Here is a 20,888-nt window from a genome sequence, read left to right as displayed (position 1 = left end):
ATACCGTACCATGCCGTACCATACCATACCATACCGTACCATACCGTACCATGCCGTACCATACCGTACCATGCCGTACCATGCCGTACCATACCGTACCATACCGTACCATACCGTACCGTACCATACCGTACCATACCATACCATACCGTACCATACCATACCGTACCATACCGTACCATACCGTGCCATACCGTACCATACCGTACCATACCATACCATACCATACCATACCATACCATACCATACCATACCATACCATACCATACCATACCATACCGTACCATACCATACCGTACCATACCGTACCATACCATACCATGCCGTACCATACCGAACCATGCCGTACCATACCGTACCATGCCGTGCCGTGCTGCACCGTGCCGAGCCATACCACACCGTGCCGTGTGCTGTACTGTAGCACACCGTGCCATACTGTGCCATGTGCTGTACCGTGCCATACCATACCATACCATACCATACCATACCATACCATACCATACCATACCGTGCCATACCGTACCATACCGTACCGTACCGTGCTGTGCCGTGTACCATACCATACTGTGCCGTGCCAACCCACGCCGCGCAGTTCCATTCCGTGTTGTGCTGTACCGTGCCGTGTGCTATGCCATGCCATGCCATACCGTACCGTACCGTACCATACCATACCGTGCCATACCCTGCCATACCGTACCATTCCGTACCATACCCTGCCATACCCTGCCGTACCATACCGTACCATACATCGTGCCATACCGTGCCATACCCCGCCATACCGTGCCGTGCCACACCGTGCCATACCGTGCCATACCGTGCCATACCGTGCCACACCGTGCCATACCGTGCCATACCGTGCCATACCGTGGCATACCCCGCCATACCGTGCCGTGCCGCGCCGGGCCGTGCCGTGCCATACCGTGCCATACCGTGCCATACCCCGCCATACCGTGCATCATACCATACCATACCGTGCCGTGCCACACCGTGCCATACCGTGCCATACCGTGCCATACCCCGCCATACCGTGCCATACCGTACCATACCCCGCCATACCGTGCCATACCCCGCCATACCGTGCCATACCGTGCCATACCGTGCCATACCCCGCCATACCGTGCCGCGCCGCGCCGGGCCGTGCCGCGGTTGCCATGGCGAGGCCCCGCCCGCGGTGACGCGCGCGGTGACGCCGTTGCCGGCGGAGGGGGCGGCGCGGGCCCGGGGGCGCCGCGCGGAGCCGCAGCCGGAGCCGCCGCCGCCCCCCGAGCGCAGCATGGTGATGGCCGAGCCCCGGCGGCCCCCGGCGCTGCTGCCCCGCGGGCTCGGGCCCGTCCGCGTCGGCTTCTACGACATCGAGGGCACGCTGGGCAAGGGCAACTTCGCCGTGGTGAAGCTGGCGCGGCACCGCATCACCCGCAGCGAGGTGGGCACGGCGCGGGGGGCGCGCCCGGGGGGCGGCGGGGCCGGGGCTGCCGAGCGGGATCCGCCGGCCTTTTGTCCCTTCCGGCACCTCCCGCGGGGACGCGGCCGCGCCGGGGGCTCGGGGCTGCCCCGACCGGGGGGGAATTCTGCCCGCATCCTGCTGGGAAGGGCAGGAGAAGGCGGCCGAGGCCGCGGGGGGATGCCCGAGGATGTCACCCGCTGGATGTCACCCCCCGGGATGGCAGCTGAGAGATGCCACCCCCAGGGTGATGGCGCTGCTGACCCCGGGGTGGTGGCATCGCTGACCCCAGGATGCTGCCAGCATCACCCCAAGGATGCTCCGGTGCTGTTGGAGCAGCACTTCCCACTCGCAGGGTCAGACCTTGTTCTATTTGAGGCTTTCCTGAGCTGGGTTATCTGTTCCAGCAGAGGAACTTGTGTCTGTGTGTCTGTCTGTGTCTGTGTGTGCTGAATTCTTCAGCGCAGCATCCTGCAAGTTCACCAAATCCAACCATTTTTAGCCTCTTTGTCTAACCGCCCCCGTGTGTGATTATTGTGAGTACCTGGTGCTTTACCTAAAAACAAAAATGATTGTCAGCCTGGCTGGGTAAAAAATGTAGTCGTGTTCACTTTAAAAAAAAAAATAAAAAAAAAAAGAGGAGGTATCTGCTGAGAGTAATGGCTCTGAGGGATCAGTTTCCTCTTGTGTGTTGTTTTAGGTAGTTTTGGTTGCTACACCTAGGGGTGAGCTTTTTGTCAGTCTCGCTTCTGGTCGCTTTCATTGCTGCCTGGGGAAGAGGTTCCTGCGCCGCTCTGAGCCTGACAAAAGTCATTAAAATCCTGTCCCGAGTGCAGACTGCAAAGGCCTGCGGTTCTTCACCACCGTGGGCTCGGGTGGGAAAACCATTCCTTAGGGGATGGGAAAAACGCCCTGAAATGTGGAGCTGAGCCTGGTTCTAACAGGGATTGATGAGCTCTGCATCCCAGAGACTGAAAGTTCCTTCTGCCCTGGCCTCGTTTCTCAAGTTCACGATAAACTCGGGTCTTTCTGAGCCCTCCTCGCTGCCGCTGAAGAGCCGAGCGGTGCCAATTCCCGTTCCAAGTTTGGTGCCATGTGCCAGAACTGCATATGCTCCACTTGCAGATCCTCGCTTGTCACTCAGTCCTCGTTTCTCTGGCAGGCTTTGTGATGGAGATGAAAACTTTAATCTTCGTTTTTGTTGTCGTTTCAGAGAGCCTGTTTGTTTAGCATTGTTCAAAATAACAAAGGTTACAGCAAACACTGAGCTTAAAAGCTCCCTGATTCCTGGATGATTCTTTCATCTGTGTCCCAAGCAATTGCTGAATTCTGTTAGTCTTGGTTTTTATTTTTATTTAAGTCAGCTCTGACTTCTGCAGTAAGAGATGCAAGAGTGTTTTTCTGGAACTGAATTGCTGAGTTGGTTGCTGGAAGTATTTACACAATCTTTGAGGAAGGGGAACCCTGTTAAGATCACTTCTGGTGATGTCAGAGGAAATTAATTCCAGCCAGATTCTCTTTGGAATAAGCACTTCCAGTTTGGAGCAGCTCACCTGATTGTTGGATCCCCGAGCACACAGAGTGGAAATCCTGCTCGTTAATGGCTCCAGACTGAAGGGTTTTCATCTTTCAAGCTTGTTCTAAACTTTGCTTAAGTTCCAGTGGAAGAATATTCAGGTTTTAGGTGCTGGAAAGGCTGTGCCTGTGCACCCTCAGGTCTGTGCTGCAGGAGGATGCTCTGATCTGCTGAGACTTGCTCAAAAATCCTATTTTAAAAAAACTCCTGAAGTCAAAGTTTCTCCTGAATCTCCTGGTTTGAACCCTTCTAGCATTGGCATTTTGAAATTGTGTTTTATATAATTGTGACCTTTAAAACATTTGCTTTTTTTTTTTTTTTTTTCCTTAACACAAAACTGCCTAGCCAATAACCATCAAATTAAAAAAGTTGGGCTCTTATTACCTTGAATGCAGCACTCATGGATTGTGTACAACTCCTTCTTTTTGTGGAAAAGCTACAGATGAGAAGATTAAATTGTTGCCAAAAATTGTTACCAGAGGTGAGAATGGAACAGAAACAAACCAGGAGAACAACACAGGGTGTGTGCAAACAAAATCAGAAATTGTAACTTGGATGAGTGCAACAACTCTAAACAACCAAACAGAAACGTGAAAGTTGGGAAAAATGAAGGGATTAATAAAAGTAGGTTGGGAAAATGGGGAGATTAATAAAGATAGGTTATATCTTTATATAGAATATATAGACAGAATATATTATATATAAAAATACAGATTTAATAGAGGAATAGAGGTGCTGCTGACCCTTTTTTTCTGCTGAACACGACCTTTGCTTGGCTTGTTTGGGTGTTTGGTGCCATTTGAGTGGAGGCCACGTGGCTTTTTTGCTGCCACGCTCCTTTCTTTATCCTGCTGCCCAGAAATCCTGTGATCCCAGGGCAGCTCCTGCTAATGAGGCGTGGAAACGAGCAGAGATTTTCCTGGGGAGGAGGAGAGGAGAGAACAGGAATAATTGGAAGCTGTGAAGTTGGAGAAGCTGGAGATTTGCTTCCAGGGAATTGGGATGGGGTTGTGAAAAGGAAAAAGGTTTGGAATGGGTGTGAAATAAGGGGAAGGTTTGGAGTGGGTGTGAAATTAGGGAAATGTTTGGAATAGGTGAATGTGCTGCTTGGAAAAAAAAAACAGAATTTGGGAGCCCACCCCTAAACCCCTTAATTAACCTTCCCTAAGGATTAATCCCCTGCTGGCTGCTCCCCAGGTGGAAATAAAACCTGGATGTCCCTGTGGATCCCAGATGTGCTTTCACCTGGCTGCTGGAACAGCCAACTTGTGTTTCTCTCTGGAAAAAAAAATGATGAGAAATAACTCTGCAGCCCCTGATTTGATCTGTGGCACCAGTTCAGGTGTGCTCAGGTATTCACAGAGTGAATAATCCAGCAGGGACAGCAAAACTGGGAGTTTTTCCAGGCTGCAGGAAGTTGTGTTTGTTCCTTTTAATGCATTTTATCTATTTTAAGAATGTACTGGGTTAACAAATCTGAATTTCTGTAACCTGCAGGGACAAAGCTCTGTTTGAATATGAGCTTGTAGCTGGAGGTTGTGTTGTGGTTTTATTTATTTTTTTTTTATTTTTTTTTTTTTTTTTTGGGTGTTTGCTTTTTGCCTTTGTTTTTCCTTTCAAGAATGAAATGAACAAAACAAAAACAATGAAAACTTACAGTTGGAGTAGCTGAGGAGCAGAAGAACTTTCATCTTCTCTTGACAAGCATTTCACCCTCACTCCTTGGCAGTTGCAATTCCCAGATGTCAGGGGAGGATTGAGCAAACTGCAGTTCCCTGGGCCTTCAGTGAAAGAGGGAAGGAAATCAGAGCAGTTCCTTGTATTTTTAAACGAGGAGGAACCATGAAAGCTGCAAAAATATCTTGGAATGTGACTCCTCAAGCAGCAAAATCCAGTGGCTGGGGGAGATCAGGGAAGGCAGAGGATTCCCTTTTGGTTTTCCTTTCCAGCTGAAGGATGTGCTGACATTATATATTGAAATTTGGGATTTTTTTTTTTTTTTTTTGGGTGTTTGTTTCGAGCTGTTGCCAGCACTTGTTGGCAAGCTGCATGTTTAGGAACAAAACACACTTTTCAGATAGGAAACTGCTCTGTGGCTTGAAGGAGCTTCTCCACCTCTAAGAATTACATCCCTTTTCCTGTCATCCAGACACAGCTGAACTCCCTGTTCGAAAACTTTGCTGGATTTGAAATATTTTCAATTTGTTCTACTCTAAAATCACCACTGGGCCTGGCAGGATGAAGATGCAGAATGATCTGAGGGGTTTAATCTGCATTTCAGTGGAGCAGCAGAGGTGGAAGATGCTGCTGTGCTGCCTCTCCTGTAATATTTCCATTTTATGGATGTATTTAATGCACACTTGGAGTGTGCAAGAGCAAAGAGGGTTTTTCCTTCAAGTAGGTTTTTATTTTCTTGTGCTCAACAGCAACTTTTTAATAGCCCCAAGAACTCAATGGTTTGATGGTTTGATGTCATGTGGTGAGCTAAAAATCGATTGGAACTGGAAATGCAGCTCGTTCTCCATTAATTATAGCTCAGGATATTCTGGTCTGTGCCCAGAACTGTTCCAGTGCTGTGGCTGCACAGCAGGAATGTGCTGCTGGTGATCCATGGCATGGGGCAGCTCAGGGGATCTGGGTTGGGGTTTTCGGAGCAGGTCGTGGCTGCAGCAGCACAAAACTCATTTAAAATTCATTTAAAATTCATTTAAAATTCATTTAAAATTCATTTAAAATTCAATTCGTTCAAAATTCAGTTTTTAACTTGGGCACAGAGGTTCCCTCATTGTACAGAGCTCCAGCACTCTTTGTTTTCCAGCATATCCAAAGTCATAAAACTGAATTTTTGGAGCCCCCAAGTTGAGTGTTAACTGAATTTAAATAGTTATTAATTTTATAATGTTGCCAGGATAATCCTGATATCTGTGGCAGCATTCACCTAAATGCTGTTTGTCATTTTGGGAATGTTTATATGGAATTTTTGTGGAGCATGAACCTCCCTGTCCCACATCTGAACTCCTCTTTTATTTGTATTTATCAAAACTCTGGAAAGGAGATTTTTCTGGAGCCACTTTGCTCCAAATTTGGGACTTGGTTTCCTTGCAGGAGGTTTTGCTTTCAGTCTTTCAGCACTCTTGGAAGGTTGTTTTATTTTAAATGTGTGAGATAGGACAGGAAACTTCTGGAAAAGGAAGAAAGTAGGAAACTTTGGAACATGATTCACTCTTCTTGGCCAGCAAGGGCAGTGAGAGTTACAGGAGGATCTGCAGCCCAAATTTTTTTAAATTACTTTATTAATGTTTCTTTTTTCCTCTAATCATGTTTTCCTGGTTGGTGCTCAGGAAGGAAGAGCTGCTGGAGGATTTTAACCATGTAAAGATGCCCAAAATGCACATTTTTTTATTTATATAAAATTATTTTTTAGGGATTGACATGATTAGAAGAACCACAAAACTGCAGCAGGCACTTGTTATTAAAGAAGTGGAGTGGAATGAAAAGACCAAATGAGTTTTCCAGGGGTTTTTAGGGAAAACTTCTGTTATCTGGGAACCCAAAGTTAAAACATTGGTGGAATTTTTGTGGCTGTTGGAAGGTGGGAACTGCAGAGACCTGGAGTTTTTTTATCTCTGAGATTGGAGATGAATTCTCATTTTCTGCTGGGAATATCAGATTGCTCCAGATCCATCCTTCCACTGGGCTGTAAATAAATGATGGGGGGGGAGGAAGGAGAGGGCAGCTCTGATTCCTGAGATGTGTAAAATTAATTGGGGAAAAAGGAGAAATGGGACACAGGCCTCATTTTTAATAATTATTTCCTGATATCTCAGAATTTGGTGGTTTTTTTTCTGATGTTTTTGACACTTTATAACTTTCTAGGGAAGAGGTTTTTCCCTAAACTGAGAAATCCTGCAAAAAAATCAACAGCAACCAGGAATTATTTAATGGAGTGTGAGCTCAAATTAGGGGAAAATTTTCTTTCCCTAAAGCTGCACCAATGATTATTTGCATCTTTTATTATCAAGTTTTATACTTGAGATAAAAGATAACTTTGATAGAAGGCACAGGAATAAAATCAGGAGGTAACAAATAGAAAGTGATCCACGCTGGATTTTCATTGTTTAGAGCAATCTCTTCATAATTTAAAGAACAATTTTTATTTATTTTTTTTTTTATTTTATTTTTCTGGTTTTTGGCCACCTTGAGCATCACAATTCCCTTCAATTTCTCAGCTCCATGTTTTGAAGAAAAAAAGTGGAATAACTCAAGGTCATGCTGGAAATTCTATAGGATGTGAACCTCTTTTGGTTATTTTAATGGCTGGTCATAATTGCTGTAAATTTGTATTATTAATATAAATTTGTATTGTATTTGTATTAGGTATTTGTATTTGTATTGGTATTTGTATTTGCATTTATATTTGTATTTGTATTGGTATTTGTATTTGCATTTATATTTGTATTTGTATTTGTATTTGTATTAGGTATTTATATTTATATTTGTGTTTGTATTTGTATTTGTATTTGTATTTGTATTTGTATTTGTATTTGTATTTGTATTTGTATTTGTATTTAATAAAGCTGTTCCATTCAAATTTTTGGATGTTTAATAAAAAGTCCCACACTTCTCTTTTGTAAAAAAAAAGCAACAAATCCCCAACTTTTTGTTTGTTTTGGATAACTCAGCTCTGTTAAAATCACATCAAAACAACCCCAGATTTGCACAGATTTTCCAGTTTATTCACTCACAAGAGAATCTCATTTTCCTGGGGGTCAGGGAAAGATGAGGGACTATTAAAGAGGGAAAATCAGAGTGACCTGAAGGGAATAAATAATTAATTCTGAATTCAGGTGGGTTCCTAATCAGTGCTGGAGCAGAAAATGAAATTCAGCTCCAATGGATTTCTGTCTCCTGTGCAGCAGCTCCCCCAGGTTCAATAATTTGTGAAATTCTGCTATAATTGCAAAATCCAGGGGCTGGATTTTCACTTTTTTTGGTTTCCATTGGTTGCAATTAAAAAGCTAAAAATTCAAATTAATGAAAAATTAAAATTTGTTTCAATTTTAAATTTCTTCTATTGGAGTTTTTTTACATCTTCCCGTTGCATTTGTTAAAAATTTGTTAAAATATCACTTTGTGGGGATCAGATTTCTCACCTTGACTCCAGAAAAGAGCACTGGGCTCCCTCACCTGTTCTGCACCTTCCATTCCATGGAAAAAACTGTTTTTTCCCATTAAAACCTGTTTTTTTCCCATTGAAAACCTGCTTTTTCTCACTGAAAACCTGCTTTTTCCCATTGAAAATCTGCTTTTTCCCATTAAAAACCTGCTTTTTCCCATTAAAAACCTGGTTTTTTCCCATTAAAAACCTGTTTTTTCCCATTGAAAACCTGTTTTTTCCCATTGAAAATCTGCTTTTTTCACTGAAAGCCTTTTTTTTTTCTCATTGAAAAATCTGTTTTTCCTCACTGCAAATATGCTTTTTCTCATGGAAAATTTGTTTTTTCTCACTGAAAACCTGGTTCTTCTCACTAAAAATCTGTTTTTTCCTATTAAAAACCTGCTTTTTCTCACTGAAAATCTGTTTTTTCTCACTAAAAATCTGTTTTTTCCTATTAAAAACCTGCTTTTCCTCACATACTGATGTGAGTGAGAACCCTGCATCCCCTTAGAGGAACTCTTGACATTTTAATATTAGATTTTCCAGTATGGAATTTATATTTCAGAGCTCCCCAGAAAACCTCCAGTTACCTGGGGCTCAATTTTTCCTGTCTAATGAGGGTGAACTCACCTTGGGGGAGTTTTTCAACCTCATTTTTTTGCTCTTGGTCTGCAGGTGGCAATAAAAATCATTGACAAATCTCAGCTGGATGCTGTGAATCTGGAGAAAATCTACAGGGAGGTGCAAATAATGAAGATGCTGGACCACCCACACATCATCAAACTCTACCAGGTGACTTTAGAGGGGCTTTCCCCCTTTTTTTCCCAATTTTTTTCCCCATTTTTTCCCCTTTTTTCCCCTTTTCCCCCCTTTTTTCCCCTTTTTTTCCCCTTTTTTCTCCCCTTTTTTCCCCTTTTTTCCCCCCTTTTTTTCCCCTTTTCCCCCTTTTTTTTCACCCTAAATAAAGATGAAAATCCCAGTTAAGATCAGTTCAGCTTTAAATTAATTTTATGCAAAAGAAGCTGGCTCTTACTCTTGAAAATATGGATAGAATGTTTTAGAAAAAGAAATTTTGTCTTGAAATTATGGATAGAATGTTTTAGAGAAAGAAACTTTGTCTTGAAAATATTGATAAAATGTTTTAGAGAAAGAAATTTTGTCCTGAAATTATGGATAAAATGTTGTAGAGAAAGAAATTTTGTCCTTAAAATATTGATAGAATGTTTTAGAGAAAGAAACTTTGTCTTGAAAATATTGATAAAATGTTTTAAAGAAAGAAATTTTGTCGTGAAATTATGGATAAAATGTTGTAGAGAAAGAAATTTTGTCCTTAAAATATTGATAGAATGTTTGAGAGAAAGAAACTTTGTCTTGAAATTATGGATAGAATGTTTTAGAGAAAGGAACTTGCTCTGGAAAATATTGATACAATGTTTTAGAGAAAGAAATTTTGCCTTGAAAATATGGATAGAATATTTTAGAGAAAGAAATTTTGTCCTTAATATATTGATAGAATATTTTAGAAGAAGAAACCTGGTCCTGAAAATATGGATAAAATGTTTTAGAGAAAGGAACTTGGTCTCCAAGCAGAACTTTCCCAACTTTAGGAGGGAACCATGAAAATCAGGATTGTTTTGGGTGTTTTTTGGATTTTTTGGATATTCTCCCAAGGCCTCATGTGTGATTTCTGCACCCCCAGGTGATGGAGACCAAAAGCATGCTGTACCTCGTGACAGAATTTGCCAAAAATGGGGAGATTTTTGGTAAGCAGGAGAATATTTCCATGTTCAGCACTTTAGTTCACTCCTGGTCTCTGTGTCAACGAGGATTTTTTGGGTCTGTTATTAGAGATTTAAAATTTCTGTGCCCTGCAGAGTTAAATTTTAGTTTGAAATTTAATTTCTTCTGTTTCATTTGGTTTCCACAGCCTCTTGTCCTTTTGGGGTAAAAATCCTACTCCTCTGGCTGTGAATCTAAAATTTTATTTTTTTATATATTTATGTATTATATTTATATATTCATTTTATTATATATTTATTATATAAACTTTTATTGTAATAAAATGAAAAAAAATAAATAAGAAACCCTGCTGTAGAAAGATGTAGCCTGTGACACCAAACTTGGAGATTTCCTGGCTTTGGCTCTTTGCTCCAGAGATCTGGGGAGAAATTTCAGATATTCCAGCAAAATAAATAATATCTTAAAATAATATCTTTAATATCTTAAAGTGTTAAGATGGTAAAACCTTGAAAGTTTTGAACTTTTTGTGCTTTCTAGCACTGACCCTCAAAAGAACATTTAGAAAAAACTTCCAAATTCAAGGGATGAAATTGGAATCATTAATCTGCAATTTAAATAGAAGTGTGTAATATCAAACAGTGAAAAGTTTAAAATTTAAAGTTTTGAAATATAGTAGTATAAAACAAAATGAAAGTTTTAAGTCATTAAGTCTTCTTGCTTCTTGCTCCTTCTTCTTAATTTTAAGTAGTTTTTGTGACTTACTTGGTCATTAAGTCAGAAATATAATATAATAATAATATAATATAATATAATATAATATAATATAATATAATATAATATAATATAATATAATATAATATAATATAATATAATATAATATAATATAATATAATATAATATAATATAATATAATATAATATAATATAATATAATGTAATATAATGTAATATAATGTAATGTAATATAATTTTTTTAATTGAATAGTTAGGCCTTAAAAGACCTTGTAATGAGCAAAATACGATTCCATTTTGTCATTTTTTAGCTAAAAGTGCCATAAAAAAAACAAATAAAAATGAATAAATGACTGAGTCTGAAGATGGAAATCCTGTTGCTCGTGCTTCAGTCGCAGCGCTGACTAAAAATAAAAACACAAACAAAACCAAAATGAAACAAAGCAAAACAAAAAAAAAATCAAAACAAAACAAAAAAACCCAAAAAATAACAAAAACAACCAAAAAAAAAAAAAAAAAAAAACCAAAAAGAAAAAAAAAATTTAAAATAAAAATAAATTAAAAAAATAAAGTGGCGCCCAACGTGAAGCTGGAGCTGCTTCTGGGTTTGCTGTGCCAGGGCTGTTTGCTCTCTGGTTAATGCACAACCCCTGCTGCTCCAGCAGGGATCCCACAAGAAATCACCTGCTCTGGCCACACTTTGCAATCTTGGAATAAAAAATCCTGACACGTCACAGCCATAAAATCAAAAATTTGGCTTCACTGCCTTGTTTGCTGCATTTTTAGCAAATGCTGGATTAGATTAGAGCTGGCTGCTGCTCAGGGTGGTTCAGTTTGTGCCTTTGATATCTGACTTCACCTTGATATCACGTGATTTGTCACTCACTCTGGGCCTGAATGATGTTTGGCTTGCAAATATTGGGATCTCCCCTTGCCTGCCAGGCTTTTGTTTGTTCTTGTGCTCTGCCAAGTGCAGTGTGTGGGGTGGGCTGGGAGCACAGGGAGAAGTTCCAGTGGAAATAGTGTCACAGTTCCAAATGAGATTTGAGTTAAAAATCCCCTAAAACACAGGTTAACAAAGCCCCTAAATTATATTTGAATTAAAAATCCCCTAAAACACAGGTTAATAATGTCCCTAAATTATATTTGAATTAAAAATCCCCTAAAACACAGGTTAATAATGCCCCTAAATTATATTTGAATCAAAAATCCCATAAAACACAGGCTAACAAAGCCTTAAATAATAATTGAATTAAAGACCCCCTAATATCAAGCTAATAAAGCCCCCTAAATTATATTTGAATTAAAAATCCCATAAAACACAGGTTAATAATGCCCCTAAATAATATTTGAATCAAAAATCCCATAAAACACAAGCTAATAAAGCCCCTAAATAATATTTGAATTAAAAATCCCATAAAACACAGATTAATAAAGCCCCTAAATAATATTTGAATTAAAAATCCTATTAAACAGAGATTGATAAAGCCCCCTAAATGATATTTCAATTAAAAATCCCCTAAAACACAAGCTAATAAAGCCCCTAAATAATAATTGAATTAAAGACCCCCTAATATCAAGCTAATAAAGCCTCTAAATAATATTGGAATTAAAAAACCCATAAAACACAGGTTAACAAAGCCCCTAAATAATATTTGAATTAAAAATCCCCTACATGATATTTGAATGAAAAGTCCCATAAAACCAAGCCCCCTAAATGATAATTGAATTAAAAATCCCCTAAAACACAAGTTAATAAAGCCCCCTACATGATATTTGAATTAAATGAGATTTGAATTACATGATATCTGAATTTTTGAGTTATTTGCCCCTAAATAATACTTGAATTAAAAATCCCCTAAAACACAATCCAACAAAGCCCCTTAAATGATATTTGAATTAAAAATACCCTAAAACACAATCCAATAAAGCCCCTTAAATGATATTTGAATTAAAAATCCCCTAAAAGTATTTAGAATGGTGAAGCAAATTATTCCAAATATTCCCCTTATATTGTGGTGTAAAAATATTGTGAAAATATTGAGGAGCAGCAATTTTAAATTTAAATTTTTAAATTTAATTTTTTTTTTCAGGGGGTTTGGTTGGGAGAACAAGAAGCTACAAGATTATTTGAGTTCTTTTTTGCTAATTATTGGGGAGAAATAATGAATTTCATGATTGTTAATTGCTGTCCAAACCTGATTTAAACCAGATTTATGCTGATTTTATTTCCCAGATCACCATGAGTTCTGTAATGAAAATATTGTGGAAAAAAAAAGAAGGAGCAGAGAAAAATTCCCTTAATTTTTCTATTTTTTCCATTTGGCTGGAGATTTGGTTTGGTTTTCCTTGTGCTAAATTTTTGGGGGAAAATCAAAAAATGTCAATATTTTTGCCATCTGTCCAGTCTGATTTAAACCACATTTGTGCTGATTTAATTTTTTATTTTATTTTATTTTATTTTATTTTATTTTATTTTATTTTATTTTATTTTATTTTATTTTATTATTTTTTATTTTTATTTCATTTTATTTTTTATTTTGTTTTTTATTTTATTTTATTTTATTTTATTTTATTTTATTTTATTTTATTTTATTTTATTTTATTTTTATTTAATTTTATTTTTTATTTTGTTTTTTATTTTATTTTATTTTATTTCATTTCATTTCATTTCATTTCATTTCATTCCATTTCATTTTTATTTTTTTTTTATTTTTATTTTATTTTATTTCATTTTATTTCATTTTATTTATTTTTGTCTTACTTTATTTTATTTTATTTTATTTCATTTCATTTTATTTCATTTTATTTCATTTTTTTATTTTTATTTTAATTTTATTTCATTTTATTTTATCTTATTTTATTTTTATTTTATTTTATTTCATTTCATTTCATTTTTATTTTTATTTTATATTATTTCTATTCATTTCTCTTTTTTAATTTTTAAATTCATTTTATTTTATTTTATTTTTTTTTATTTTATTTTATTTCATTTCATTTCATTTTTATTTTTATTTTATATTATTTCTATTAATTTCTCTTTAAATTTTTAAATTTATTTTATTTTATTTTATTTTATTTCATTTCATTTCATTTCATTTTATTTCATTTTACTTTATTTTATTTTATTTTACTTTATTTCATTTTATTTTATCTTTATTTCATTTTATTTTATCTTATTTCATTTTATTTCATTTTATTTCATTTTATTTTATTTTATTTTATTTTATTTTATTTCATTTTATTTCATTTTATTTCATTTTATTTTATTTTATTTTATTTTATTTTTTTAAATTTCATTTAATTTCATGGATTCATTTCTTGCTCCCAGATTACCTGGCCAGCCACGGGCGCCTGAGCGAGGCGGAGGCGCGGCGGAAGTTCTGGCAGATCCTGTCGGCAGTGGAATATTGCCATGGCAGGAAAGTCGTGCACAGGGACCTGAAAGCTGAGAACCTGCTGCTGGACACCAACATGAACATCAAAATAGCAGGTACTCCATGCAGCAGCACCTTTTTCATTGGTTTTTATTTATTTTCATTTATTTTTATTTCTTATTTTTATGTATTTTTATGTATTTTTATGTATTTTCATTTATTTTCATTTATTTTTATTTATAATGTATTTTATTTATTTTCATTTATTTTTATTTATTTATTTTTATTTATTTTTATGTATTTTCATTTATTTTCATTTATTTTTATTTATTATTTTTATTTCTTTTTAATTATTTTTATTACTTTTTATTTATTTTTATTTGGTTTTTATTTCTTTTTATTTGTTTTTATTTATTATTTTTATTTATTTTTATTTATTTTTATTTTATTTTCATTTATTTTCATTTATTTTTATTTATTATTTTATTTCTTTTTATTTGTTTTTTATTTATTTTTATTTATTTTTATTTATTTTTATGTATTTTCATTTATTTTCATTTATTTTTATTTATTATTTTTATTTCTTTTTAATTATTTTTATTACTTTTTATTTCTTTTTATTTGTTTTTTATTTCTTTTTATTTGTTTTTATTTATTTTTATTTATCATTTTTATTTATTTTTATGTATTTATATTTATTTTTATGTATTTATATTTATTTTTATATATTTTTAATTATTTTTATTTATTTTTATGTATTTTTATTTATTATTTTTACTTATTTTTACTTATTTTTATGTATTTTTATTTGTTTTTATTTGTTTTTAATGGTTTTTATTTGTTTTATTTATTATTTTTATTTTTTTATTTATTTTTATGTATTTTCATTTATTTTCATTTATTTTTTTTTATTTTTTATTTTTTATTTTTTATTTTTTATTTTTTATTTTTATTTATTATTTTTATTATTTTTATTTATTTCTATTTATTTTTTAATAAAATCCCCCTCCGCTAATTAGTTCGTGCTGCCCAGGATCCCTTTGTAATTTCCCACGTGACTATTTTGTCAAAGTCCATCCAAATTTCCAATATTAACTCCCAGAAAAAAAAAAAAAAATTAGACTTCCAGGCATTTTTTTGTGGATGTCTTTAAAGCTGCCAGATGTTCAGGTTAAAACAGAGTTAATCAAATAACTTCTTTCAACATTAAGGAAAAAAAAAAACTTCAAAATGGAAACTTATTGATTTTTTTTTTTTTTTGTCCTTTCCTTTTTGCATGCACGATTTGACTTTAATTATAAATTTAGACACAGCAGATGTTGCTTGCAATAGAAATCATTTTCATTACAATTCCATGGATCCACTTTAACCCAGAGAGGCTGGAAATGGGGAAAAAATAGAGAAAATCTTGATTGAACTTCAGTGATAAGGGAGTGACGGGAGGATGGAGGAAGGAGAATGAATTTCCCTTTTTTTAGGCTGATAAAATGATAAAACCTTTCTGATCATTCCTGGATTATTTTACTTTCCATTTCCCTCCCTGAATTTCTGGAATGGTGCAAGGGTTGTGCTGCCATTTGTGGGGGGGATTTTTCCTTTCCTCATTTCTGGTTTCATACTTGAATTCACCTGCAGCAGCTCCTGGAGAATTATCACTGAGAGATCATTTATTTAATTTATACTGAATAAATCCCAGATACAGGCTGAGGGCTGCCAGTCACCCCCTTGCTCTGAAGAATTGAGCTGAAAAAAGGGAATTTCTGTCTTGTTCATCTGTGATGCCTTCACTGCCACGTTTTTGCCCTCTGATCCCTCTCCACACCCCTGTGATGTTCAGAGTTTTCCAGTTTTCCATCCAGAGCTTTTCCTGCAGGGATGCAAACCCCAAATTCTTCCCTCCAAAGCATCTCAGCAGAGCCCTGAGCTGTTAACCGAAAGGTTGGTGGTTCGAGCCCACCCAGGGACGCCAGATGTCACATCCCGAGGTGTCTCCTTAGACCTGAGATCACCTCTGGAGGACATGCAGGTGGTCTGGAACCCAATGCCCGTCGATGAGAGACTGCAGGAGGCTGTTCTTAGAGGTTTTCATGGTTGTTTATTCTTCCTTATCTCAGGAATGCTTTGTCCTGCTCGCCAGACGTCCAGGGCAGAATCTGCCTGGCAGAGGCAGGACTGATCTTTTATACTCTAAATTACCTACTAGGTATTTACAAATGACCCCCAATGCAATACAATCTTGTTACATGGTCCTGCTCTGTCCTCATCCAATCTAAAAGTGCCAGCGTGTCACCCAGCATGGATGACACGGAGAAGAAGGAGGAAGAGGTATCCACACCCCCAATTCTCCATGTTGGCCACGTGTCCCTTATCACAAACATTCTAGAAATCTGCTAATTCTACATTCTAACAGTTTAATTTACACTCTGTTTATTTTTGTGGCTTGCATTTCTTCTCTCAATGTTGGTAAATTGTTCCCAGGAGCTGAATCCAGCCCCTGAGACACCTGGGTCTCATTGGAGGGTCTTTGGGGGGTCTCAAACCTCCCAGGGAAGCCAGAGGAATACTCTGGACTCCCACATTCTGGCACTGGGAATTTCGGTGCTGGAGCTCTGCAGGGACTCAGGAAAATGGGAAATGGGAGTGAGGGAGATCCCATCAGCTCCTGCTCCACTTCTGCAGTGCACAAAGTTAATTACAGGTGGGCTGCAGGCAAACAAGCCCATGAAAATTAACTGGTTCTTCTGTGGATTTTAATCAGCTTGATAGGAGCTCCCCTGTCCAGCCTGGAGCTGGGGGAAAGTTCAGGCTGCTGGAAACTCTGCAGTGATTTGTGCCCAGTCAGTTGTTGGATTTTTTTCACTGCAGAGGAGACAGATGACAAACTCCACCGAGTTTATCTGGGATTTTTGGAGTTATCTGGGGCTGGGAACAGCCTCTTCCAGTCCTTCATCTTCTTCATGGCTCATTTATCAGGCTGAGGAAGGACAGAGGGCAGCCAGGATCTCAGCTCTGAGAGCTGGGATTTTCCTCTGATTTCACTTAATGTAAGAATTGAAAAAAAAAGAAAAAAACCCGGCACAATAACTGATGAATTATTTTGATAAAGGCCAGTGGGCCTCTTGGTTTATTGAAGCTTTTTTACTCTTCAAGAATACAACAGTTTTTTAATCAAATACATGCCCACATTACCTCTGTATTTCAGCCACCAGGAGAATAAACCAATGTTCAAAAATGTTTCAAAACCTGTGGGTTCATAAGATTTCCAGTTTTGATGCTTGAGGCTGGACTGAAATCCAATAGTTCTGTGTTAATGCTGCTGTAAAAGGACAGGGACAGGCAGAATTCATGGGATGTTTCTCACTAACTGGACAACAAACAGGAGATGAGTAAACTTGAGGTGAGAGCTTTGATAGGTTTATTTTCTAGAAGAGGTGGTTGGGAGCAAAGCCCTCAAATTTTAGTGTGAAGGTATTAATGAGATAAAATTATATATATTATATTATTATTTTATTTATATTAAATCAGATATATATATATAATTATTATAAAATTATTAATGAGATAAAATATTGAGAAGGGGCAAGGTGAGGAATTCCATGGCAGGTTTAACGTGGAATTTGTGCTTAGCACTGGCAAGGCAAACCTGAGTTTTGGGTTTTCCCAATGTTCAGCAGCAGGATTGGTCCTGTCTCCCTTGGAGTCCAAACCCTTTAGGATTTGCTGCTTTTTGAGGCATCACTTGAGGGCATTTAACCTTTGTGAGAAATCCAAATCCAGCTTGGAATAGGAGCCCAGCTCCTCTTTTTTTTTTATCCTTCCAGCCCCAGATTGTGAAATTCTGGCTGATGTTTGGTTCTGTGCTGATGTTTGCAGCAGCCCAGGTAGGCAGAGACTGTTATTTTGAAGGAGGCTGGAGCTGCTGCTGGCCAGGGAAATGTGCATTGACGTCAGGAGAGGCTGCTCAGCACTCAGCCCCTGAAGTGGGTCAGGTTTGTTGCTGCCACGCTCATACCTTGCCTTTATCAGCACCTCTGTGCCCATTATCTGCCAGGCTCACATTTCTTCTCCCAACAAAAGCTCCCTGTGGCTCTCTGCAAGGCAGGCAGATTGATTTCTGCTCGTAATTTGTCCTGGTTTGAAGGACAGCTGTCTGCCAATAAAACCAGAAGTTTCTCTTTGAAATGGAGAATGGAAACCCCCTCCCTCCAAATTATTATAATTCTGGAATTAAGGGGCTCTCAGGCAAAGATGTGGGAATTAGGAATAACAGTTCTTTACTAGGAAAATTAAAATAGAAATGCAGTATTACACAGAACAATCCCAGCCCTGCCAGAGTCAGAATCCAAGCTGACACCCGTCAGTCAGTCAGGGTGTTGGCACAGTCCCATTCAATGGTGGCTGCATCCTCCTGCAGGGGCAGATGTGGTTCAGCTGGAGCAGTGCTCCTGGAGAAGGTGCAGTTTCCTCTGAAGCTCCAGGGATGATGTGGAAAGGTCTGGTTTTCCTCTGGAATCCAGTGGAAAGAAGGTGCCTTGGTGTCCAAAATGTCAGTTTTTATCTGGGTAGGAAAGGCTTGGCTCCTCCCCTGGCTGGAGCATCTCCCAGTGGGATGATGGAATTTTATCAGTCATGCCCTGGGACTCACTGGCCATTAACAGGAGATATCTCCTGGAGGGAGGATGGGCTGTGGGAAGATAAAGATGATTGCCCAGCTGGTTTAAAGATGGCCCATGAGCAGATAATGTGTGCCAGGAGATCAGGGTCACTGGGACAGAATTCACATTTCTGGTCACATCCTGAACTGCAGCCCAGGACATAATTTTAGGAGAATGGATTAAGTATATCTCTGGAGCTGCTCCTTGGAGGGTGCTGGAGGTGCCACTGAGAGGCTCTGGATGCTTCTGGATGCTCAGCAGAACTTGCAGCAGCTCTGGCAGGGAGCTCCCATTTCTCAGATTGCAAATGGGGCTGAAATCTCTCAGTCTTGTTTCCATTTTTACCGGGGAAAAAAAAAAAAAACAGATTCCACTGCTGTGATGTGCTCTCCAAAAAATGATACCTTGGAAATTCAAGATTATTCTAAAGGGGGGTGATGAGATTGAGAAACCAAATGCCAGAACTGTGCAGAGCCAATATTTGCAGATTGCACAAACACAGAGTTTATTCAGCTGAACACAATGCTGCAAATGATGGGCTTTTTTGGGGGGGTTTTGTTGTTTTTTTCTAACGTGCAGATTCAGGGAAATGTTAAGATCACTCCATTATATAATCTCAGTCCTCTGGTAATGAGCCCAATTTGAGTCCTTTTAGAATTCTGTGGCTGGCACGTGTTCATTTTGGGGTTTTTTTAGAGGGCTGGCACATTTTTCCCTTGAACATCAGTGATGTTTCCTCTGGAATGAGACATTTTTGGGTTAAAAATGATCACTTTGGATCCAGAATGGCCATGGCAGATCAGCAGTGGCAAAAGAGGAACAAGGTGGAAGGTTGAGCATGAGACACTCATGATTGTTTTGTGCTTAACTGAATCCTGGCCACTCCAAAAAGTGGGACAACTCAACTGACAGTGCAGTAATTAAAAACTGAGGAAGCCCCATGGACCAAGCATCCAGGATCCTGCCTAAATCCTGATTTATTTTTTTTTAAGGGTTTTCATGGATGCTATCCATGCTGGAGTGCTTACAAATCATCTCCCAGCCATTTGTGGGGGAAGAAAAATGGAAACAAAAAGGGGTGACCACAAGAAGTTGTGCACCCTGACAAATAACTCTGATCTGCCCCACCCAGGGAATTATTTTGTCCAACAGAACAGAATGGGATTTTTTTTAAAGCTAAATGCCAGGTGCTGGTTTTAATTCCTGTATTACCTGAAAAAGCCCAGTGCCTGTCAGGAGGTGCCTGGCAGTGCTTTGTGTTGTCAGTTGTGCTGAAATGCAGAACTGGAGGATTCTGGTGTTTCATTGGTCATAAAAAGGGAAGTAAAGGAAGTTTTAGAAGTGCAGGTCTAAGGCAGAATGGGGAAATCATTTTCCAAGTGTAGAAGACAAAGCTCCCAGCACAGGCTGAGGGATGCTGAGGAATTCCCCCTCCTTGGCTGCTCCTTCTGGAGCAATTCACAGCCTCTCATTGATGAATTTCCTAATAAAGCTCAGTGGTCTGTGCTGTCACAAGACCATCAGAGCCAGCCAAGAGCTGCTCTTCCACCCAGCTCAGCCCTGCAAGTTCTGCTCTGCTCTTGCCCAGAGAGGGAGCAGAGGTCAGGAGCAGCTGCAGGATGTCCCTGCTCCCTTTTGGTGACCACAAATTAAACCACTGTGTGTTATGAAATCAGCTGAAGATAAGAATGACACAAACCTGAGCTTCTCTTATATTGGCTCTGCTCTTTTTGCTGCTCAGATTTATGTTTCTTCAAAGAGGGAACTTTAAATCCCAGTCTGGGCAAGCAAAGAATTCCACTTTTTTTTTTTTCTTTTTTTTTTTTTTTTTTTTTAGCAGGTCACACTTTCTTTAGCTGTGCTTACAAATAAATGTCCTTGTACTGGTGAATCAGATTTATGAGGGTGGTACCCGAGTGAGAGCTACAGTTGAGAGATAAAAACCTGATGTTTATCTGCAGCACTGTAAGGATGTTGAAAACCTGACAAATCCGAGATAAGTGAGGGGAGAAATCAGATTTAAGGACACCTACACGGAGTGGCAGAATGATTCTGTGCAGAGCAGAAATGGCTCCGTGTCTCCCAGAGCATTGTCACTGTTGCCAAGCCAATGCTGTGGGAAGAAAAGTCTCCTCAAAGGGGATAATGATTAAAAAAAAATCACAACAGCAGTCTGGGTGTGATGGGGGAAAAGGGGGGGAAAGGGGAAA

At 38.3% G+C, this 20,888-nt stretch overlaps 1 protein-coding gene across 1 annotated transcript in view; it reads left to right on the top strand.

The window, feature by feature from the left end:
• Window positions 1-1,194: 1,194 nt before the first annotated feature.
• The window catches only part of SIK2 (salt inducible kinase 2), a 36,064-nt gene continuing 16,370 nt past the window's right edge, over window positions 1,195-20,888 (top strand). Inside the window, exons 1-4 of the mRNA XM_056509671.1 lie at window positions 1,195-1,423; window positions 8,851-8,967; window positions 9,875-9,938; window positions 13,978-14,139. Of these exons, the coding sequence (XP_056365646.1) occupies window positions 1,274-1,423; window positions 8,851-8,967; window positions 9,875-9,938; window positions 13,978-14,139 (493 nt within the window). The 5' untranslated portion in view covers window positions 1,195-1,273. The remainder of the gene's footprint in view (window positions 1,424-8,850; window positions 8,968-9,874; window positions 9,939-13,977; window positions 14,140-20,888) is intronic.

The sequence above is a fragment of the Oenanthe melanoleuca genome, chromosome 24 (assembly GCF_029582105.1).
Source record: "Oenanthe melanoleuca isolate GR-GAL-2019-014 chromosome 24, OMel1.0, whole genome shotgun sequence".
NCBI classification, from domain to species: Eukaryota; Metazoa; Chordata; class Aves; order Passeriformes; family Muscicapidae; genus Oenanthe; species Oenanthe melanoleuca.
This window is presented reverse-complemented; position numbering and strand designations above follow the sequence as displayed.